Source organism: Delphinus delphis, chromosome 2, assembly GCF_949987515.2.
Source record: "Delphinus delphis chromosome 2, mDelDel1.2, whole genome shotgun sequence".
Classification (NCBI taxonomy): Eukaryota; Metazoa; Chordata; class Mammalia; order Artiodactyla; family Delphinidae; genus Delphinus; species Delphinus delphis.
In genome coordinates this window covers 159,214,339-159,230,758 of record NC_082684.1, presented here as the reverse complement: position 1 = coordinate 159,230,758, position 16,420 = coordinate 159,214,339, and the positions used below count along the sequence as shown (strand labels likewise).

The following is a 16,420-nucleotide window of genomic DNA, read 5'->3' as shown; positions in this document are numbered from 1 at the left end:
GCTTTAGGATAATCACACAGATACCCTCTCTCCACTCCTCTTCCTCAACTGTGGCTTATTGGTTTCATTTCCTTCCAAGGACACTGATGTGAAAGGAAATGATGTGAAGGAAATGATGTGACACTAATGTCAATGAAACCCACCTTGCTCTCAGTCTGAGGGTTGGTTACACTCTGAAATAGAAAGGGGAACTTGGCTTCTCAGAGGCTTATCTGAGACCCAGAGTGCTGAATTTTAACCTGGTCAGTTACTTGGACATTTAAATGAAGTTGTTTCAGAGGATGTTGAACGAGGTTTTCAAGCCATTCTTTCCCAGGTAAAGGCTATGTCTTCAAAGGCAAGCCTTTCTCTCCCCAGCTTATCAATGGCACCAACTTGACTTTTGGTGGATGTACCCCCCAAGAGGGACGGGGTCTCTGTTTTATTCACTGCTGTATCCCCAGGGCCTAGAGTAGTGCCTGACACATGGTAGTTGAAACGTAAATGTTGAAAGTTATCTGTTGAAACGCACGTGTCGACTGATGATATTAGAGTGTCAAGATGCTCAATCCATGCCTCGTATTTCCGTTTAGCATCTAAAAACTTACACAAAAGGATGTTGGGAATTTGGTTTGATGTACTTAAAATTACAACAGGAATCCTTACAGCCTCAGCTCAATTACTTGAAAAATCAACTTCTCTCTCTGTTTCTGTTTTGCCAACTGTGAAAAGGGGTCTGGCCAAGTCTTCATTGTGACAGTGGAGTGAGGAAGTAAGCATGGTTCTTAAAACCTAACAGAGAGCCATGCATTCCTACGGGGTGCTTGTCAACCCCAAACTTAGCTCATTCTTTTTCTGAATGCAGATGCATAAAATGGCATAGATTAAGATGTCTGTCAAGAGTTAAGCCTCCTTATTTTTATCTTCTCTTAATAGAATTGTCATGGATTCAGCACTGAAAGGGTCTTTTAGGCTAAATATTAGTCCTCAAATTGGATGAATTGGAACTATCAATATTATAGACAATACTTACATGTCCTAAACCTGCCTCCTGAAAATGTACTCTGCATGAATGTGGGGAAGAATAATGTATGTCGCATCTCAGCATCCCATAACATTCCTTTTATAGAACAAGATTCCCACAGAGTTTTAACACACAAAGTTGTCTCTTAAGAAGAAGGCCCTATTTGGGAGTCAGGGGACACCCGGCAGGGATTCCTGACCCCAAGCCCCATTCCCAGCACCCCCAGCTCCTGTAGTTATGTGATCCCAGGCAAGGCTTTTAACCCCTTGGGACCCCAGCTTCTTTATCTATGAAATAACATTGGCTTCCTGCCTTCCAAGGGAACCAGAAGGAAGAATGAGTTAATATTTACATAGCACATTGACAGCCTCCAAGAAAGACACCGTACAACTGGGAAAGATGATATAATGGGAAGAACGTCCTTTATTTTTAACTTGTTGGTCTCTGGTCAGCCTTTCTGGGCCTATTCCATATGTACAATATTAAAATAACAGGCAAAAGTGAAAGAACGTTCTGAACCTAATTCAGGTAGGATGGCTCTGAATTGTAGCTGCTGGAGTCTTTGTTCATTTGTTAACTTTAGGGAGTCCAGGGACTCAGCTAGTGGTTATTTCCCCAGTTGCTGAAGGTGTCATTGGAATGGACATAGTTGTCAAGGGGCAGAATCCCCACATTTGGTCTCTGACCCATGGTGATGGCAACTATGGTAGGAAGGGCTAAGTAGATGGCCCTAGGGTTTCCATTCACATCAAGAGAGTAAATCAGAAACAGTACTGCATCCCTGGGAGGAGTGCAAAAATTAATGTTGCCATCAAAGACTTGAAAGAAATCTGGGTGATGATATGTAGTGTAGGCCCTGACAGTTTTTTGTTTGTTTGTTTGTTTAGTTTTCGTAGTGCAAGTGCCTGATTTAAGCTTTGATTGCCAAGGCATCCTCTTCAAAGTCAGCTATCTTGAATAAACACAGTGCCAGCCGCAAGACTAGATAAAAAGCCAGGCTGTCCCAACTCCAACCCAGCAGCTCCTTTGTTAGAGATCTTGGTTGTTTTCGATAACTGACCATCTAGGCTCCTGGTTTTCCTCTTCTTGTGCTTTAGGTTCCTGCTCTTACATTTTATTTATTTATTTTGAATTTTTGAATTTTATTGTACTTATTTTTTTATACAGCAGGTTCTTATTAGTCCTGCTCTTACATTTTAAACTCACCAATAAATAGTGATCCTGCGAAACCCTAGGCAGCCCACCCTCAACCCCAATAAAAGCAGAACTCCAGGGACTTCCTGGTGGTCCAGTGGGTAAGACTCCACGCTCCCAATGCAGGGGGCCCAGGTTCCATCCCTGGTCAGGGAACTAGATCGTACATGCTGCAACTAAAGATTCATGCCAAAACTAAAAAAAAAAAAAAAAAAAATCCCTCATGCCACAGCGAAGACCCCGTGTGCCACAACCAAGACCTGGCACAGCTAGCTAAATAAATAGATAAATATAAATAGATAGATAGTTAGATAACAGAACATCAGGCCTGTGCTCTCTCTCTCTCTACCTGTGACTTTGCTGTATGACCCTATGTGTACCATGTAATTGCTAGGACTTGAAAGTAATAAAATTTTCTTTTTTTTTTTCAGTTTCCTATTAGTTATTGCTGAGGGTATCTTACAATTATAAGAACCACAAGGGCCGGTCCAGCCACAATATTAGTTATCTATAGGCTGAAAGCTGCACAACACATGACACTTATCACATCTCCATTGAACTCACCAGTTTGACCTGTGCAAAAGTCACACTGATCTTGAAGAATGAGTGATGCCTACTATAAACTTAATGAAGTGGTGACTAAAACTCCACCTGCTGCCCCAGATGTAGTGTCTTTCCGGGAGCAAATTGACATGTTCTTGAGCACTTGCTTTGCAGCTACTGACCTGGTGTATGCCCTTTTCTCTATACCAAGTTGTAAAGGCCACCAGAAACAGTTTGCTTTTACTCGTCAGGGCTAACAGTGCACTTTCACAGTCTTGCCTCCGGGCTATACCAATTCTACTTTCTGTCATATTATTCTGGACAGATCTTGATTATCTTGACATTCCACAAAACATCATACTCCAAGCTCACTGATGACATCTTGATGATTAGATTTGATGTTCATAAAGTAGCAGATACTTCAGAGGCCTTAGTAATGTGTCTGTAAATCAGAAGGTGGGAGATAGGTCCCACAAAACATAACACATATTCATTGAAAAAAATCCCCTTATAAGAGGACTCAAACTCAAGCTCAATGTAGTTCAAACCCCTGTTGTTCAGGAGTCAACTGTATATATCACATTTGAATGGGCTACTTGGACCCACCTATAGAATCAACTATAAGCCTGGTTTACAGATTGTTCTGTCTTGTATGCTGGTATCACTCAGTGCCTGCCACTCAGGGTTGATGTTGAAGGACGTGGGTGAGGGAAAACATTCCCATGGGTAGAGCTCTGAGCAACATACTTAGTTGTACACAATGTCCAGACTGAGAGATGGCCAGCAGTACAGATGGATACCAACTCTTGGGCAGTTGATAGTGGTTTGATTGGATACATGTTAGGCATCACCAGAAAAACAGATGAATATATATATTATATGTATCACCAATACGAGATATATGTATATATATATTAGAATATATAATATATATGTTAGGATATATCTACATTTATATATATTTAGGATACAGGCATATATCGTTTCATTATGCTTCACTTTACTGTGCTTTACAGATATTATGTCTTTTTGCAAATTGAAGGTTTGTGGCAACGCTGTGTTGAGCAAGTCTATCTGTGTGATTTTTCCAACAGTATTTGCTCACTTCGTGTTTCTGAACTTACCTTACTAAGGCTGACCCTGCTAACACCAATGCTGAGGGCTTACTATGTCAGCACCAGAGATCAATACTGATGCCCTGGTGGCAGGTTGACTACACTGGACCTCTTCCATCTTGGAGGGAGCAGAGACTTGTCCTCACTGGAGTAGATACATTCTAGGTGTGGATGCGCCTTCCCTGCCCCACGATGCTTCTGCCAGGAGCACTATCTATGGAGCAAAGAACACCTTATTCACCGTCATGGTACTTTCCGTAGCATTGCTTCTGATCAGTGACTTCCATAGCATCTCTTCTCTCACAGCAAAGCGAATGCAGCAATGGGCTCTTGGCCATGGAATTAACTGGTCTAACCATGTACTACATCACCTAGAAGCAACTGGGCAAATTTTGAAAGCTTACTGGTACAATGTAATGGCTTATGAAGACTCAGTTCCTGTGTCAGATGGGAGTCAACATCCTGAAAGGATGGGATGCTATCTTAAAGGATATTGTAAATGCTGTGAAGGATATTGTACACGTTTGAAACAAACATATATGGTGCTATCTCCCCCATAGCCAGAATATACGGGTCTTGGAATCCAGGGGTGGAAGTGGCTTGTTTGCCACTGAACCCATGGATTCAGTCATAGAGTTTTTGCTTCCCATCCCAACTACCTTGAGTTCTGCTTGTTTGGAGTTCTTAGTCCCCAAAGAGGAGCTGCTCACCAGGGGACGCTCACACCCAGGGCTCCAGGTGAAGAACCCCAATCAGCGAGGCCCTCTGCCAGACTTTGCAGAGAAGAAAAGCGTGACTGATGTGTCTGTGAAGAATCCAGGAGAAGGACAACCTCTCAAAGGCCCTCGTGTCTGGAAAATACATTCTGGGCAGCATTGGAAGAGTTTTGATTCTGTCAAGTTTATACAACAAGAGAGACATCAGCCATGCATACTGATTTTTATTTATTTGTTCATCTGAATGGAAAGAAAAGTCAGGGTTTTAAGGTCTGTAGAAATGGACAAATGTTTTCCAGGCCTCTGAAGCACTTGAAGATACAATTAAAAAGAAAAACTTCCTTATTGTCTTGTCTGCATAAGTTATAGCACTAACTTAAAATAAACTTAATAACTTATAGAGCAGGGCTGCTGGTTAAAACAAAATTAACATTAGTCCAATTACACCCTCATTTAACCATCACTGGTGATTCTGCGAAGGTTATTATTGTTCATATACTCTACTTACTTCTTGATAAAGGGCCCACTCATGCCTTTAAAACATTGCTTGTTTTGTCCATATTTTAATGCTGTAGTTAAGTGCATGGACTCTGGAATTTGATGCTGGGGTTTGAAATCTGGCTCAGTCACTTTCTAGCTCTGTGATCTTAGTAAGTCAATTAACCTCTCTGTTCTTAAGTCCCTTATCTCTAAAATGAGAATGATAGCAGTACCTGCTTTTTCTTAAATTAATTTTTTTAAATTGGACTATAGTTGACTTACAATGTTGTGTTTGTTTCTGCTGTACAGCAAAATGAGTCAGTTTTACGTACACATATATCCACTCTTTTTTAGATTCTGTTCCCATATAGGTCATTACAGAGTAGTGAATAGAGTTCCCTGTGCTATTCAGTAGGTTCTTATTAGTCATCTATTCTATATAAGCAGTACCTACTTCAAAGTGTTGTTTGGAGCATTACAATATGCAAAGTCCTTACAATGGTGCTTGGCCCATAGTAAGCGATGAGTAAATGTTAGCAGTTGTTCATATTATGATTTGGCAATGCTTGCTCTAGGTCGGCTTGCCAGGAATATAAACCCTTTTATATCCTCTCTCTCTTTTTCTCTAGCAAACCTGCAGAACACCTGCTAAATAACTTATGGATTGAATTGTGTCCCCTGTTCCTGCCCCCTCCTCCCTGCCCTATATTCATAGCTTAAAGCCTTAACCACCAATGAGACTGTATTTGGAGATAGGACCTTTAGGGAAGTAATTAAGGTTAAATGAGTTCACAAGGGTGGTGATCTAATCTGATAGGACTGGTGTCCTTACAAGAGGAGGACGGACTAGGCACCAGAGATCTCTCTCCCTCTGCAGGTACACAGAAGGAAGGCCGTGTGAGGACGCAGAGGGGAGGCGGCCGTATACTAGCCTGGAAGAGCAACCACACCAGAAACCAATCCTGCTGACACCTTGATCTTGGACTTCCAGCCTCCAGAACTGTGAGAAATAAATGTCTGTCGTTTAAGCCTCTCAGGCTATGGTATTTTGCTATGGCAGCCTGATCAGACTAAGACAGTGACTATGAAATGTTTTAACTCACAATTTCAGTGAGAGACAAATGAGCAGTCCTGAAGTACAGCATGTGATGCCATCCTCCATACCATTGGGAAAGTCTGGTACCTACCATGGGGGGGGGGTCGCAGTGAGGAGTCATATACCATCGGGACTACTGTCCACTTGGTTCCCTCAATATAACTACTTTTTCTACAAAATTAATTGAGGCCTCAGGCTGACTACTAGCTATGCAGGGGTTAGTTATTTGTGAGGAGCTCTTACTCTGATTTCTTTCTTCTTTTAGGCCCATCACAGATGATTTTGTAGGAATAAGAATTTGGTCCATTGAGTCACTGATCAGATTCTGGATTAGTGTGACCCAGTGTTGGCTGGAGCCTTCCATTCTCTCAGAAGCTGGGCAGCGCTGGCTGGAGTCCTGGTCATTCCACTTCTTGGGATGCCAAAGCCCTCCCGAAGATGTCTTCTGGTTCCCTGAGGCTGCCCTTTTCACACACTCTTCCTCCCCTTTCCTTGTCCGACGCTGGCTGGATCTGTGCCCCAGAGTTGCCATTCAAAAACTTCCGTCACAAGAAGCACTGACGAATTTAGTTGTCTTAACCGAAGATTCAGGGATCACAGTAAGAAGATTTGGGGATCATGGGAGGTGAGGCCCAGCCTTGGAATTTTCTCTCCTGCTTCTCTACACTCTTTTCTCTTTACCTTTCCTTCCAGAATTCCCTAAGAACTCTTCCCTTCAGTACAGAGAAGAATTCAGCTGGATTCTAAGATTTACACGTGCAGATACCCTGGTTAATATGCTCGCAGAACAAAGAGCCTTCCATTTTAAGGCAGTTTTGCTTATAAATTTATTATAAATATATATTATATAATATATATGACATATGCATATATGTAAATTATATGCATGATATTTTGTATTGCCTATATAAAATAATACATATTTATAAATAATATCCTCTTTTTTCTTACTACATTAGGAACAATTAAGGCAATTTGGAGATAAAAGGAACTGCTGAGTTTAGGAATAAAGATTTAACTGTGGAGTTTGGGTCTCCTCACAGCCACTCATTGACTTGTGAAAAGCTGTTTGCAGTTTACTGCTGAATTTATTTCTCAGGTGAAGGGTATTCAGAATCTGAATGTAGGAATTATGTAAAACATGAAATCATGTAACTGTAGGAAAATCAGAGCAGTCTGGCTTTGGCTTTTCAAATCTTTAAGGCTTTCCTAACAGCATTATTAAAAAATAAGGGGGGGGGCTTCCCTGGTGGCGCAGTGGTTGAGAGTCCGCCTGCCGATGCAGGGGACGTGGGTTCGTGCCCCCGTCCGGGAAGATCCCACATGCCGCGGAGCGGCTGGGCCTGTGAGCCATGGCCGCTGAGCCTGCGCGTCCGGAGCCTGTGCTCCGCAACGGGAGAGGCCACAACAGTGAGAGGCCCGCGTACCGCAAAAAAAAAATAATAATAATAATAAAATAATAAGGGGGGTGGGGAGAGAGAGAACGAATGAATCCAGAAAAGTTTGTTATATCACATTGAATTTCCTAGTTGACCTCTGCGATGGTAAAGTTAGATTCCTGTGTATTTGACTCTAAATGGACTACAGAAAGTGCAAAAACGTATACAGCCTAATCATGGCAATTGACAGCGATCATTCTACGGACGCCACGTCTGGTACAGGCTTTGCGCCTGGAAAGCTTCGACCAGTCGGTCCGCGGGGCGCTGCAACAGGGCTGGGCCGCCCCTCCCAGCACTGGCTTTTCCGCGGAGCCCGGCGCTCCCCAAACACCGCGTCTGGCCCGGGGCTACGGGTCCAGCGCCCCGCGTCTCCCGAGCTTCGCGCGCCCTTGGCTCGCGTCCCGCCTCCGCCCCTCCCGCTGCCGTCCACGCCCCAGCCGCTGGGGGCAGGAGGAGGCGGAGGTCGGCCCTCCCCGCGCCCTTTTTAAAGCGTCACGGGTTAGGGCCAGCCGGCTGATTCTGGCGGCAGAGGGAGCGGCGCGCCGAGCGCCCAGGGCTGCGCTTCCCGGCCGGCGGGGCGGCACCGTGGGCCGGCCGCTCCGGGCTCCCCGACGCCACCGGCGCCCCAGCTCCGCCCCGGGCCTCCCCGCCATGCGCACCGGCTAGTGCGCCCCGGGCGCAGCGCCCACCAGGCCGGTCCCGCCGCTCGCCCCGCTGCCGGCATGCTGCGCCCGCTGCTGCTCGCCGCGCTCTGCCTGGCCGGCCGGCTGGGGACCTCCCACAGCTGCCAGCTGCCCTCGGAGTGGAGACCCCTGAGTGAGGGCTGCCGCGCCGAGCTGGCCGAGATCATCGTGTATGCCAAGGTGCTGGCGCTGCACCAAGAGGTGCACGGCCTGTACAACTACCTGCCCTGGCAGTACGAGGCCGGCGAGGCGGGGCTCTTCTACTCGGCCGAGATCGAGATGCTGTGCGACCAGGCGTGGGGCAGCATGCTCGAGGTGCCCGCGGGCTCCAGGCTCAACCTCACCGGCCTGGGCTACTTCTCCTGTCACTCCCACACCGTGGTCCAGGATTACTCCTATTTCTTCTTCCTCAGGTGAGCCCGCCACCTCCCGCCCACACCACCCCCTCGGCCATTTGCGTGTGACCAACCGAGGTCACCTTTATTCGGAGCCGGATCAGTACCTCCCACGGGATCCTGGCCGTGCGTGCGATGTTAGATGATGCCTTGGGCTCCTTCCCGTACTCGACTCTTTCCTGCTCCTCCCGCCGTGTCTACAACATCCTGGGTACCTCTGGCTAAGACTTGGCAAAAGAGGGATGATTCCTCCGCTTAAAGGACAGAGGAGTGTTTCAGGCAAAAGCTCTAAGTGGTTTCCAGCAACAAGTAGTCAGCCTATTCCAGGAGCAAAGGTTTATGCGGCGGGGGGGCTCCGGGGTGTGGGTGGGGAGACCCTGGTCACAGTGCTTTGAGGATATAAAGGTAAATCAGGCAGGAGCCCTCTCTGATTGAGTTCCATGAAAGTTGGCTTGTGGTCCAGATGAAATGCTTGTGGGTAAGAATTCAGGTGATGGCTTCGACTCAAGTTTGAAATAAAGAACAGGTGGAACCCTAATTTAGGTGGAACTCTAATATAGGTGAGACCCTATATTTTAAACTGGATTCGGTGGGAGTAGTTTGGGCTGGGCGGTGGTCAAAACAAACCCCCTTTGAAATCAGACTGTTGCTGGAATTCTGGCTCTGCTCTCCCTATGATTTTGAGCAAGTTACTGACCTTGTCCAGAACCTCAATAGCCTCACCTTCATAATGTGAGAAACAAGGCTGGTTGAGACTAAAACACAGTAACTCATGCAAAACACCTGGTTCAGGTTAGATGGGGAACGAATAGTTATTCTGCGCACCTGCTTAAATGCCAAGATGGGAATGGTGTGGAATGCAACCCAGCTGTTGTCCTCTTGTTTCACTTGTGTTAGCTCGTATCAGCTGCCAGCAGACCTCAATGCCAGGCTCTTCGAAATAGCAAAGGTTTATGGAGGAGGGACTTGGGGGGCGGTAAGGGCTCGGGGCGGGGTGTCACAGGGCTTTGAAGTTACAGAGGTGAATTAGGTAGGACGCCCTGTCTGATAGGAGATTCCTGGAACCTCGTGCAGTTCCATGAAAGTTGGTCTTGTGGTCACGATGAAATGCGTGTGGATAAGAATTCAGACGATGGGTTCAACTGAAGTTTGAAATAAAAAGCAGCAGGTGGAACCCTAAATGCATTGGTTGTCTCCAGTTGAAGGAGAAGACTGATAAGTTAGATTCCATTTTGAGGTTCTGTATCTATCAAGATGGCGAGTGAATCCACGGCTGTGATGGGCCGTGGATTCACTCGCTATCTTGATCTTCAGGGGATCCAGGAGATCCAGTCTTCCCAGCCCCTGGAGTAGCAGTAAGGGTATATGGAATGACCATGACCTTGGCCTGCAGACTCACTTTTAGCTCTCGAGATTTCATGTCACTGAGAAAGAAAACAGTAAGTTCCACAGAGGGCCGTCAGTAAGCTCATGTCAACACATGTTTTCCATATTGAAGCCAGAATAGCTAAGTTTAGAATACATGGCGTGCTTTGTGTTGGCTTGAGTGGTTTAGCTAGATTAAGCTGAGTTTTTTTTAATTGCTTGAGAAGTACAGTTTCTAAATGAAGTCAGCAAGGAGTGAGACAGTATCTTCTTGATACAGAGAAACTTCACATAGATTTTTTCATGCCTTTATTTAGGGAAAACACTGGGAACCCAGCTATAAAACTATTCAACAATAAAACTTTATTTTCCCAAGAAAAAAGAGCTGGGGCTTCCCTGGTGGCACAGTGGTTGAGAGTCCGCCTGCCGATGCAGGGGACACGGGTTCGTGCCCCCGTCTGGGAAGATCCCACATGCCGCAGAGCGGCTGGGCCCGTGAGCCATGGCCGCTGAGCCTGCGCGTCCGGAGCCTGTGCTCCGCAACGGGAGAGGCCACAACAGTGAGAGGCCCGCGTACCGCGAAAAAAAAAAGAGCTGGAGTACTTGAGAAGACATTATTTTCTTTTCCTATTTTATAATGAAATACGGTTTTGTCTGCTGGCTCTGCGGTGGTCAGCCAACTCTTTCATCTTTTGCTCTGACATGTTTATAAAACGTTAGGGTAGAAATAGAGTCAAATGGTAGTCTGACAGATTTCTATTTCTCAGGGCTGTGTTGCCCTGATGTGTGTTAACAACCGCATACAAATCATTCCTCTTCTGTTATTCTGGGACCCACTGAGAAGAGAACAGATTCTGGTCAGTGTCACAGGAGAAAGTGGCAGTGGAGACTCCCTGGTGACCTCTAAATGCCCCCTTTGGGCTGGAGGGTAACTCCCATCTCTCCTTTTCCTTTTCTTGACTTTATCTTGCCAACAGGTACTTTACGTGAGGCTCTGTAAAAATGTTAACTAACTTTCATACTGTTCTCACTCTGTGCCAGATGCTTTACTTACTGTTTAAAATGCAATCCTCACACCACCATTAAATAATAAGGCGCTGTTGTCACCCTCTTTTTATAGATTGTAAATTGAAGCTTAGAGAATTTAAGAAATTCACTTTGTGTCAGACAGGAGATAAGTAGCAATGGTAGGACTTGAATCCCGGCTCATTACAACTGGCTTTCCTTTCGCCGAGAAACACTCTGAGAAGGAAGGCCACTGGGGAGACACAAATAGACAAACAGACACACGCACACACTCCCCCACTCCCCAACTTACGTTTTTTGAAAACCTTAAGAATAGACTCATGTGATGTGAGGCAGAGAAACAAAGTCACTTCTCTAATGAGAGCCATGGAAGACATTGTCGTATAATTGGCAGCTGTATGTAAATCAGTGAAGTTAGAACGCACACTCACACCATGCACAAAAATAAACTCAAAATGGCTTAGAGACTTTGTGCCTTTATGAGACTTTCTCTCATAAACATAAGACATGACACCATAATATTAGAAGAGAGCATAGGCAAAACATTCTCTGCCATAAACCGTGCCAATGTTTTCTTAGGTCAGTTTCCCAAGGCAATAGAAATAAAAACAAATATAAACAAACGGGACCTAATCAAAATCAAGCTTTTGCACAGCAAAAGAAACCATTAAAAAAAAAAAAAGAAAAGACAACCTATGGAATGGGAAAAAATATTTGTAAATGATGTGACAGACAAGGGCTTAATCTCTAAAATCTAAAAACGGCTCATACAACTCAACAAAAACCAACCCAATCAAAAAAATGGGCAGAAGACCTTAACAGACATTTCTCCAAAGAAGACATGCAGATGGCCAGTAGGCACATGTAAAGATGCTGAGCGTCACTAATTATTAGAGAAAAGCAAATCAAAACTACAACGAGGTACCACCTCATGCCAGTCAGAATGGCCATCATTAAAATGTCTACAAATAACAAATGCTGGAGAATGTGTGGAGAGAAGGGAACCCTCCTACACTGTTGGTGGGAATGTAAGTTGGTACAGCCACTATGAAAAACAGTATGAAGGTTCCTCAGAAAACTAAAATGAGAACTACTGTATGATCCAGCAATCCCACTCCTGGGCATATACATGGACAAGACTATAATTCAAAAAGATACATGCACCCCTATGTTCATAGCAGCGCTATTCACAATAGCCAAGATGTAGAAACAACCTAAATGTCCATTGACAGATGAATGGGTAAAGAAGATGTGGTGTATATACAATGGAATACTACTCAGCCATAAAAAAGAACGAAATAATGCTATTTGCAGCAACATGAGTGTAACTAGAGATTATCATACTAATTGAAGTAAGTCAGAAAGAGAAAGACAAATACCATATGATATCACTTACATGTGGAATCTAAAATATGGGACAAGTGAATCTGTCCACAAACCAGAAACAGAGTCACAGATAAAGAGAATAGACTTCTTGTTGCCCAGGAGGACGGGGGGAAGGGAGAGGGATGGACTGAGTGTTTGGGGTTAGTAGATGCAAACTATTACACTTAGAACGGATAAACAACATGGCCCTACTGTATAGCACAGGGAACTATATCCAGTCTCCTGGGATAAAACATAATGGAAAAGAATATTTTTAAAAGTACATATACGTGTATAACTGAGTCACTTTGCTATACAGCAGAAATTAGCACAACAGTGTAAATCAACAATACTTTAATTAAAAAAAAGACATAGTCATAAAATTGCCTGTCACAGTCTTCTGTTGACTCTTGATTCAGGATGGTACACCCCATATGGACCCAGTGTACAGCTCTGCTTTTTTCCTTTTTTCCATTAGGATGGATGAAAATTATAACCTCTTGCCTCATGGAGTCAATTTCCAAGATGCCATCTTTCCAGACACTCAAGAGAACAGAAGGATGTTTTCCAGCCTTTTCCAGTTTTCAAACTGTTCCCAAGGGCAGCAACTGGCAACTTTCTCCAGTGACTGGGAGGTCCAAGAAGACACTAGGGTAAGAATTGGCTGTACCCTGAGCTACAGCAAAATAATAGAAGAGTTACATCTTGTGTGCATTTTGTGACCAAGGGAGTCAAGAGTCCTCTTCCAAAAACCCAAACCAAAGAGTATTTTCCTCCCTTCCCTGCCAGCAGTTAACAAACACTGCTTATAAACTTCGGATTTCTGAGGCTTTACTGTTTGGCGTGGGGTTCCTCACAAAGTGAGGGAACAAGATGGGATGAAGGTTGGCACACTGTGCCTCAGTTTCCGCTTCTGTAAAATGGAAACAATAGTAGCAGCTACCCCGGAGGGCTGATGGGACATGATTTAACTAGGCAGGAAATGGAAATGTGTAAAGCCCTTAGCACAGTACTTAGCACGGTAAGTGCTCAATACTCGCGAGCTATTATGACTACTACCACTATTATTATCATTATTATTGATAGCATAGGGCTCTAAGGAATTTTCTAAGAGGAAAGAAAAAGCCCTTAAGGAAATGGAATTAAATAATTATCATAGCTAACACTTCTATGATTCTTATCTATAGTTGCTAAGACGTAGAGGTACAGTGTGACCAAGGTAATTGTGGAATGTAAGGGTCGGGTAGTTTTGGGCATGAAAGTATAAAAGGGATCTTTCAATCTGAGGCAGTTGCCAGAGTTGTGGGGACATTTTAAGGATTGTCACATTCCCAGAGCAGTGGCATTGCCACAATAGACCTGTGGTGATTGTGGGACCAGGTCAGGGGAGGTGGTGGCCCATGGCTCCCAGTCTCCCATCTGAGATGTTTTTAGGACCGTGTGACAGACCACTGGAGAGAGTTCTGATGTGGGGATGTGGGTGTCCCCTGAAACAAGGACTTTTTTCATGGGTAAATTTGCACATGTTAGGTGGCTTCCTTCTTTTGTCCTATCTGGGGTGGCCTTGGGGGATGTGACTTTCTCTTATCTGGTGAATTGGCCAGGGGAGCGGCCTTGTTTGCCCAAACCTCCTTACCTTCTGCCCAGCGCTCCCTGGCACCTGGAGGCTTTCTTCATGTTCTTTGCCCAGAAACTGTTCTCATGAAGGGCAGGTGCATCCAACTAAGGAAAAATGTTGATTCTTACTTCCTTAACATGACCAAGGGTTCCTTCCTTAGGCCTACTCTACTGACAGAGATCTAGACTCCTCTGACCCTTCCTCCATGGTTTGCCAGAATTTTCTGAGTGCTTGTCTTATATTTTGCTCCCAGCATGGTTCCAAGCACCTGTTTGTTAGTTTGTTTTTCTGCTCTTCATCCGTGCCGGCACCCACCCTGCATTGAACTGGACCTACCACGTATCAGCCTGAGAATCCCCAGCCTGGGTCAGTCCTTAGCATGTTCCGAATGAAATCCTTTTAGTCTTGGTCCTTTGGGTCTCCATCCTGTGAGAGTTTTGCTTAAACTACTAAATCCTTGGTAACAATAGATTTATTTCACGAGATCAGATGTTGTTCCAAAAATACCTTATAGCTTAGCCCCCAAACTCTTTAGCTATATAACTGATTAGCTCTGTGGTCACATAATGAAGCTATTAGCATTTCCCTGGAATTAGATTTTTCCATCATTAGAAAAAAGTAGAACAATAGGACCACGGAGAATTGTTTCAGTGTGAAGGCAGTCCTATTTCTGGTGGTCAGATGTTGATCTTGGGGAGAATTCCTTTTCCCTTTCATCACCCTGGTCTCTTAGACAACAGAGGGTGGGCGTGTGCATTTGCTCTAAGAGTCAGAAGCTTCTGGGGAGGAAAATTAATTGTTCCAGATTGCTGAGCTGCTGTGTAGCTGAAGGCGTTTATGGACCTTGTACTTTTCAACACCTTGGCTCTCTCCATTTTTATCCGTGGTCCATTTTGAAATGTACCACATTAGAGCTAAATTAAACTAGCTAGTTCATTTGAGAATTTAGGTTTAAACTAAAACTAAGTTGGCTTTCTGGTAAATGTTGTTAGCATTTACATTTTACGAGGCTCCTTGAGAAATTTTTATGGCCTCTGGAGTGACTAAAGTAGCTGTGAATTGAAGATCTGAGAGTTAGATGAAGAGTTATTGACAATTACTTGCTCCTTTCTTCCAAAAAAGGCTAACAATTCTCTGCCTTTTCTGTCTGAAGGTGAGCATGCTATTTTCTCTCCTATGCAGGATAAACACAGCCTATTACATTAGAAGCTATGTTTTTCCTAAGGTGGTGGGTTCTCGATCTTAGGAGGGATCAGAGGAGCTGTGCAGGTCACCTTTTTACTCCAGTTAGACTCTTGCTAATCGGAACACATGAATCCTTCCTTTGTTCTGAGACCTTTATGAACGGCCTTGGATGTCACACGTTAACGTGGCTTTCTTGAATTACGTGCCGTATCTTAGACGATGATAAATCCCGGAGGAACACGGAGTTCTTGTCCTTTCCACTGTTGCTGCTGCTCGTCTCTACGCCCCCAGTCAGCTTGAACGGTGGATCTAGGCTCTGGTTGTGAAGGGCACATCTCCTTCTTTTCTCTCCTAGTTCTCACTCACTCAGAGCATCACGTGAATGTGGGACTCTAGGGTCCATCTGGAGGTTAAGAAATGGAACCAGAGGAAAATCTTATGTAGGGAAACTTTTTGTGATGCGCACCCAGGGTGACCCGCAACTCATCCTCAGCAGCCAGATCCTCCCATTCTCTAGTTCCGTCCTCAAACGTTCCACCCATGCCTCAGACGGTAGAAACACAATCTTGCTCCTGTTTAGCGTCTCTCTGGTGCAGTATCATGGTGTTAATGGGACCGCGGGGGATGTCTTTGGCAAGTGAGAGCATCCATCCCATTTTCTGGCAGGGTTCTCTCCACACCAGCCAAGAAGATTTTCCTTCTTTTCTTCCCTGCTGGGGGAGTGTAACAATCAAAACAGAAGTTGTCTGTTTTCCCCTCTCAGCAAGTCCTGTCCCCTAGGACCAACACCCAGACGGCTCCACACTGTTCTAGAATGTCATGGGAATGAAGTAAAATCTGTGAAAGACCTGCTGCCATCTTTCTTTTTTCCCATTTTGGAGTCAGGAAGGATGGTGGGGGAGTTGTCATCCTCCAAGCTGCATCAGAAGGAATGTCGACTTTTCATCAGGAGATTGAGATTGGCTCAGCCATTTCCAGAGGCGTGACCTTAGGCAGGACCCTTAATGTCTCACAACCTCAGTTTTCTCATCTATAAAATGGGGCTAAAAACATATACACTGTCTCAGGTTGTTATAAGGACCTCATTAGAGCACATGTTTGAAAGCACTTTGTCAAGTATAAAGAGTGATGACTGTAAATTGGTAATTCGAAAGTAGGGCTTTAAAATTGAAAGGATATGTAGCTTTAAAAAAGCTT

The 16,420-nt window shown here is 44.6% G+C and overlaps 1 protein-coding gene across 1 annotated transcript in view; it reads left to right on the top strand.

The window, feature by feature from the left end:
• Window positions 1–8,128: 8,128 nt before the first annotated feature.
• The window catches only part of LOC132419882 (coiled-coil domain-containing protein 3), a 101,819-nt gene continuing 93,527 nt past the window's right edge, over window positions 8,129–16,420 (top strand). The window contains exons 1-2 of the mRNA XM_060003759.1: window positions 8,129–8,682; window positions 12,899–13,073. Of these exons, the coding sequence (XP_059859742.1) occupies window positions 8,309–8,682; window positions 12,899–13,073 (549 nt within the window). The 5' untranslated portion in view covers window positions 8,129–8,308. The remainder of the gene's footprint in view (window positions 8,683–12,898; window positions 13,074–16,420) is intronic.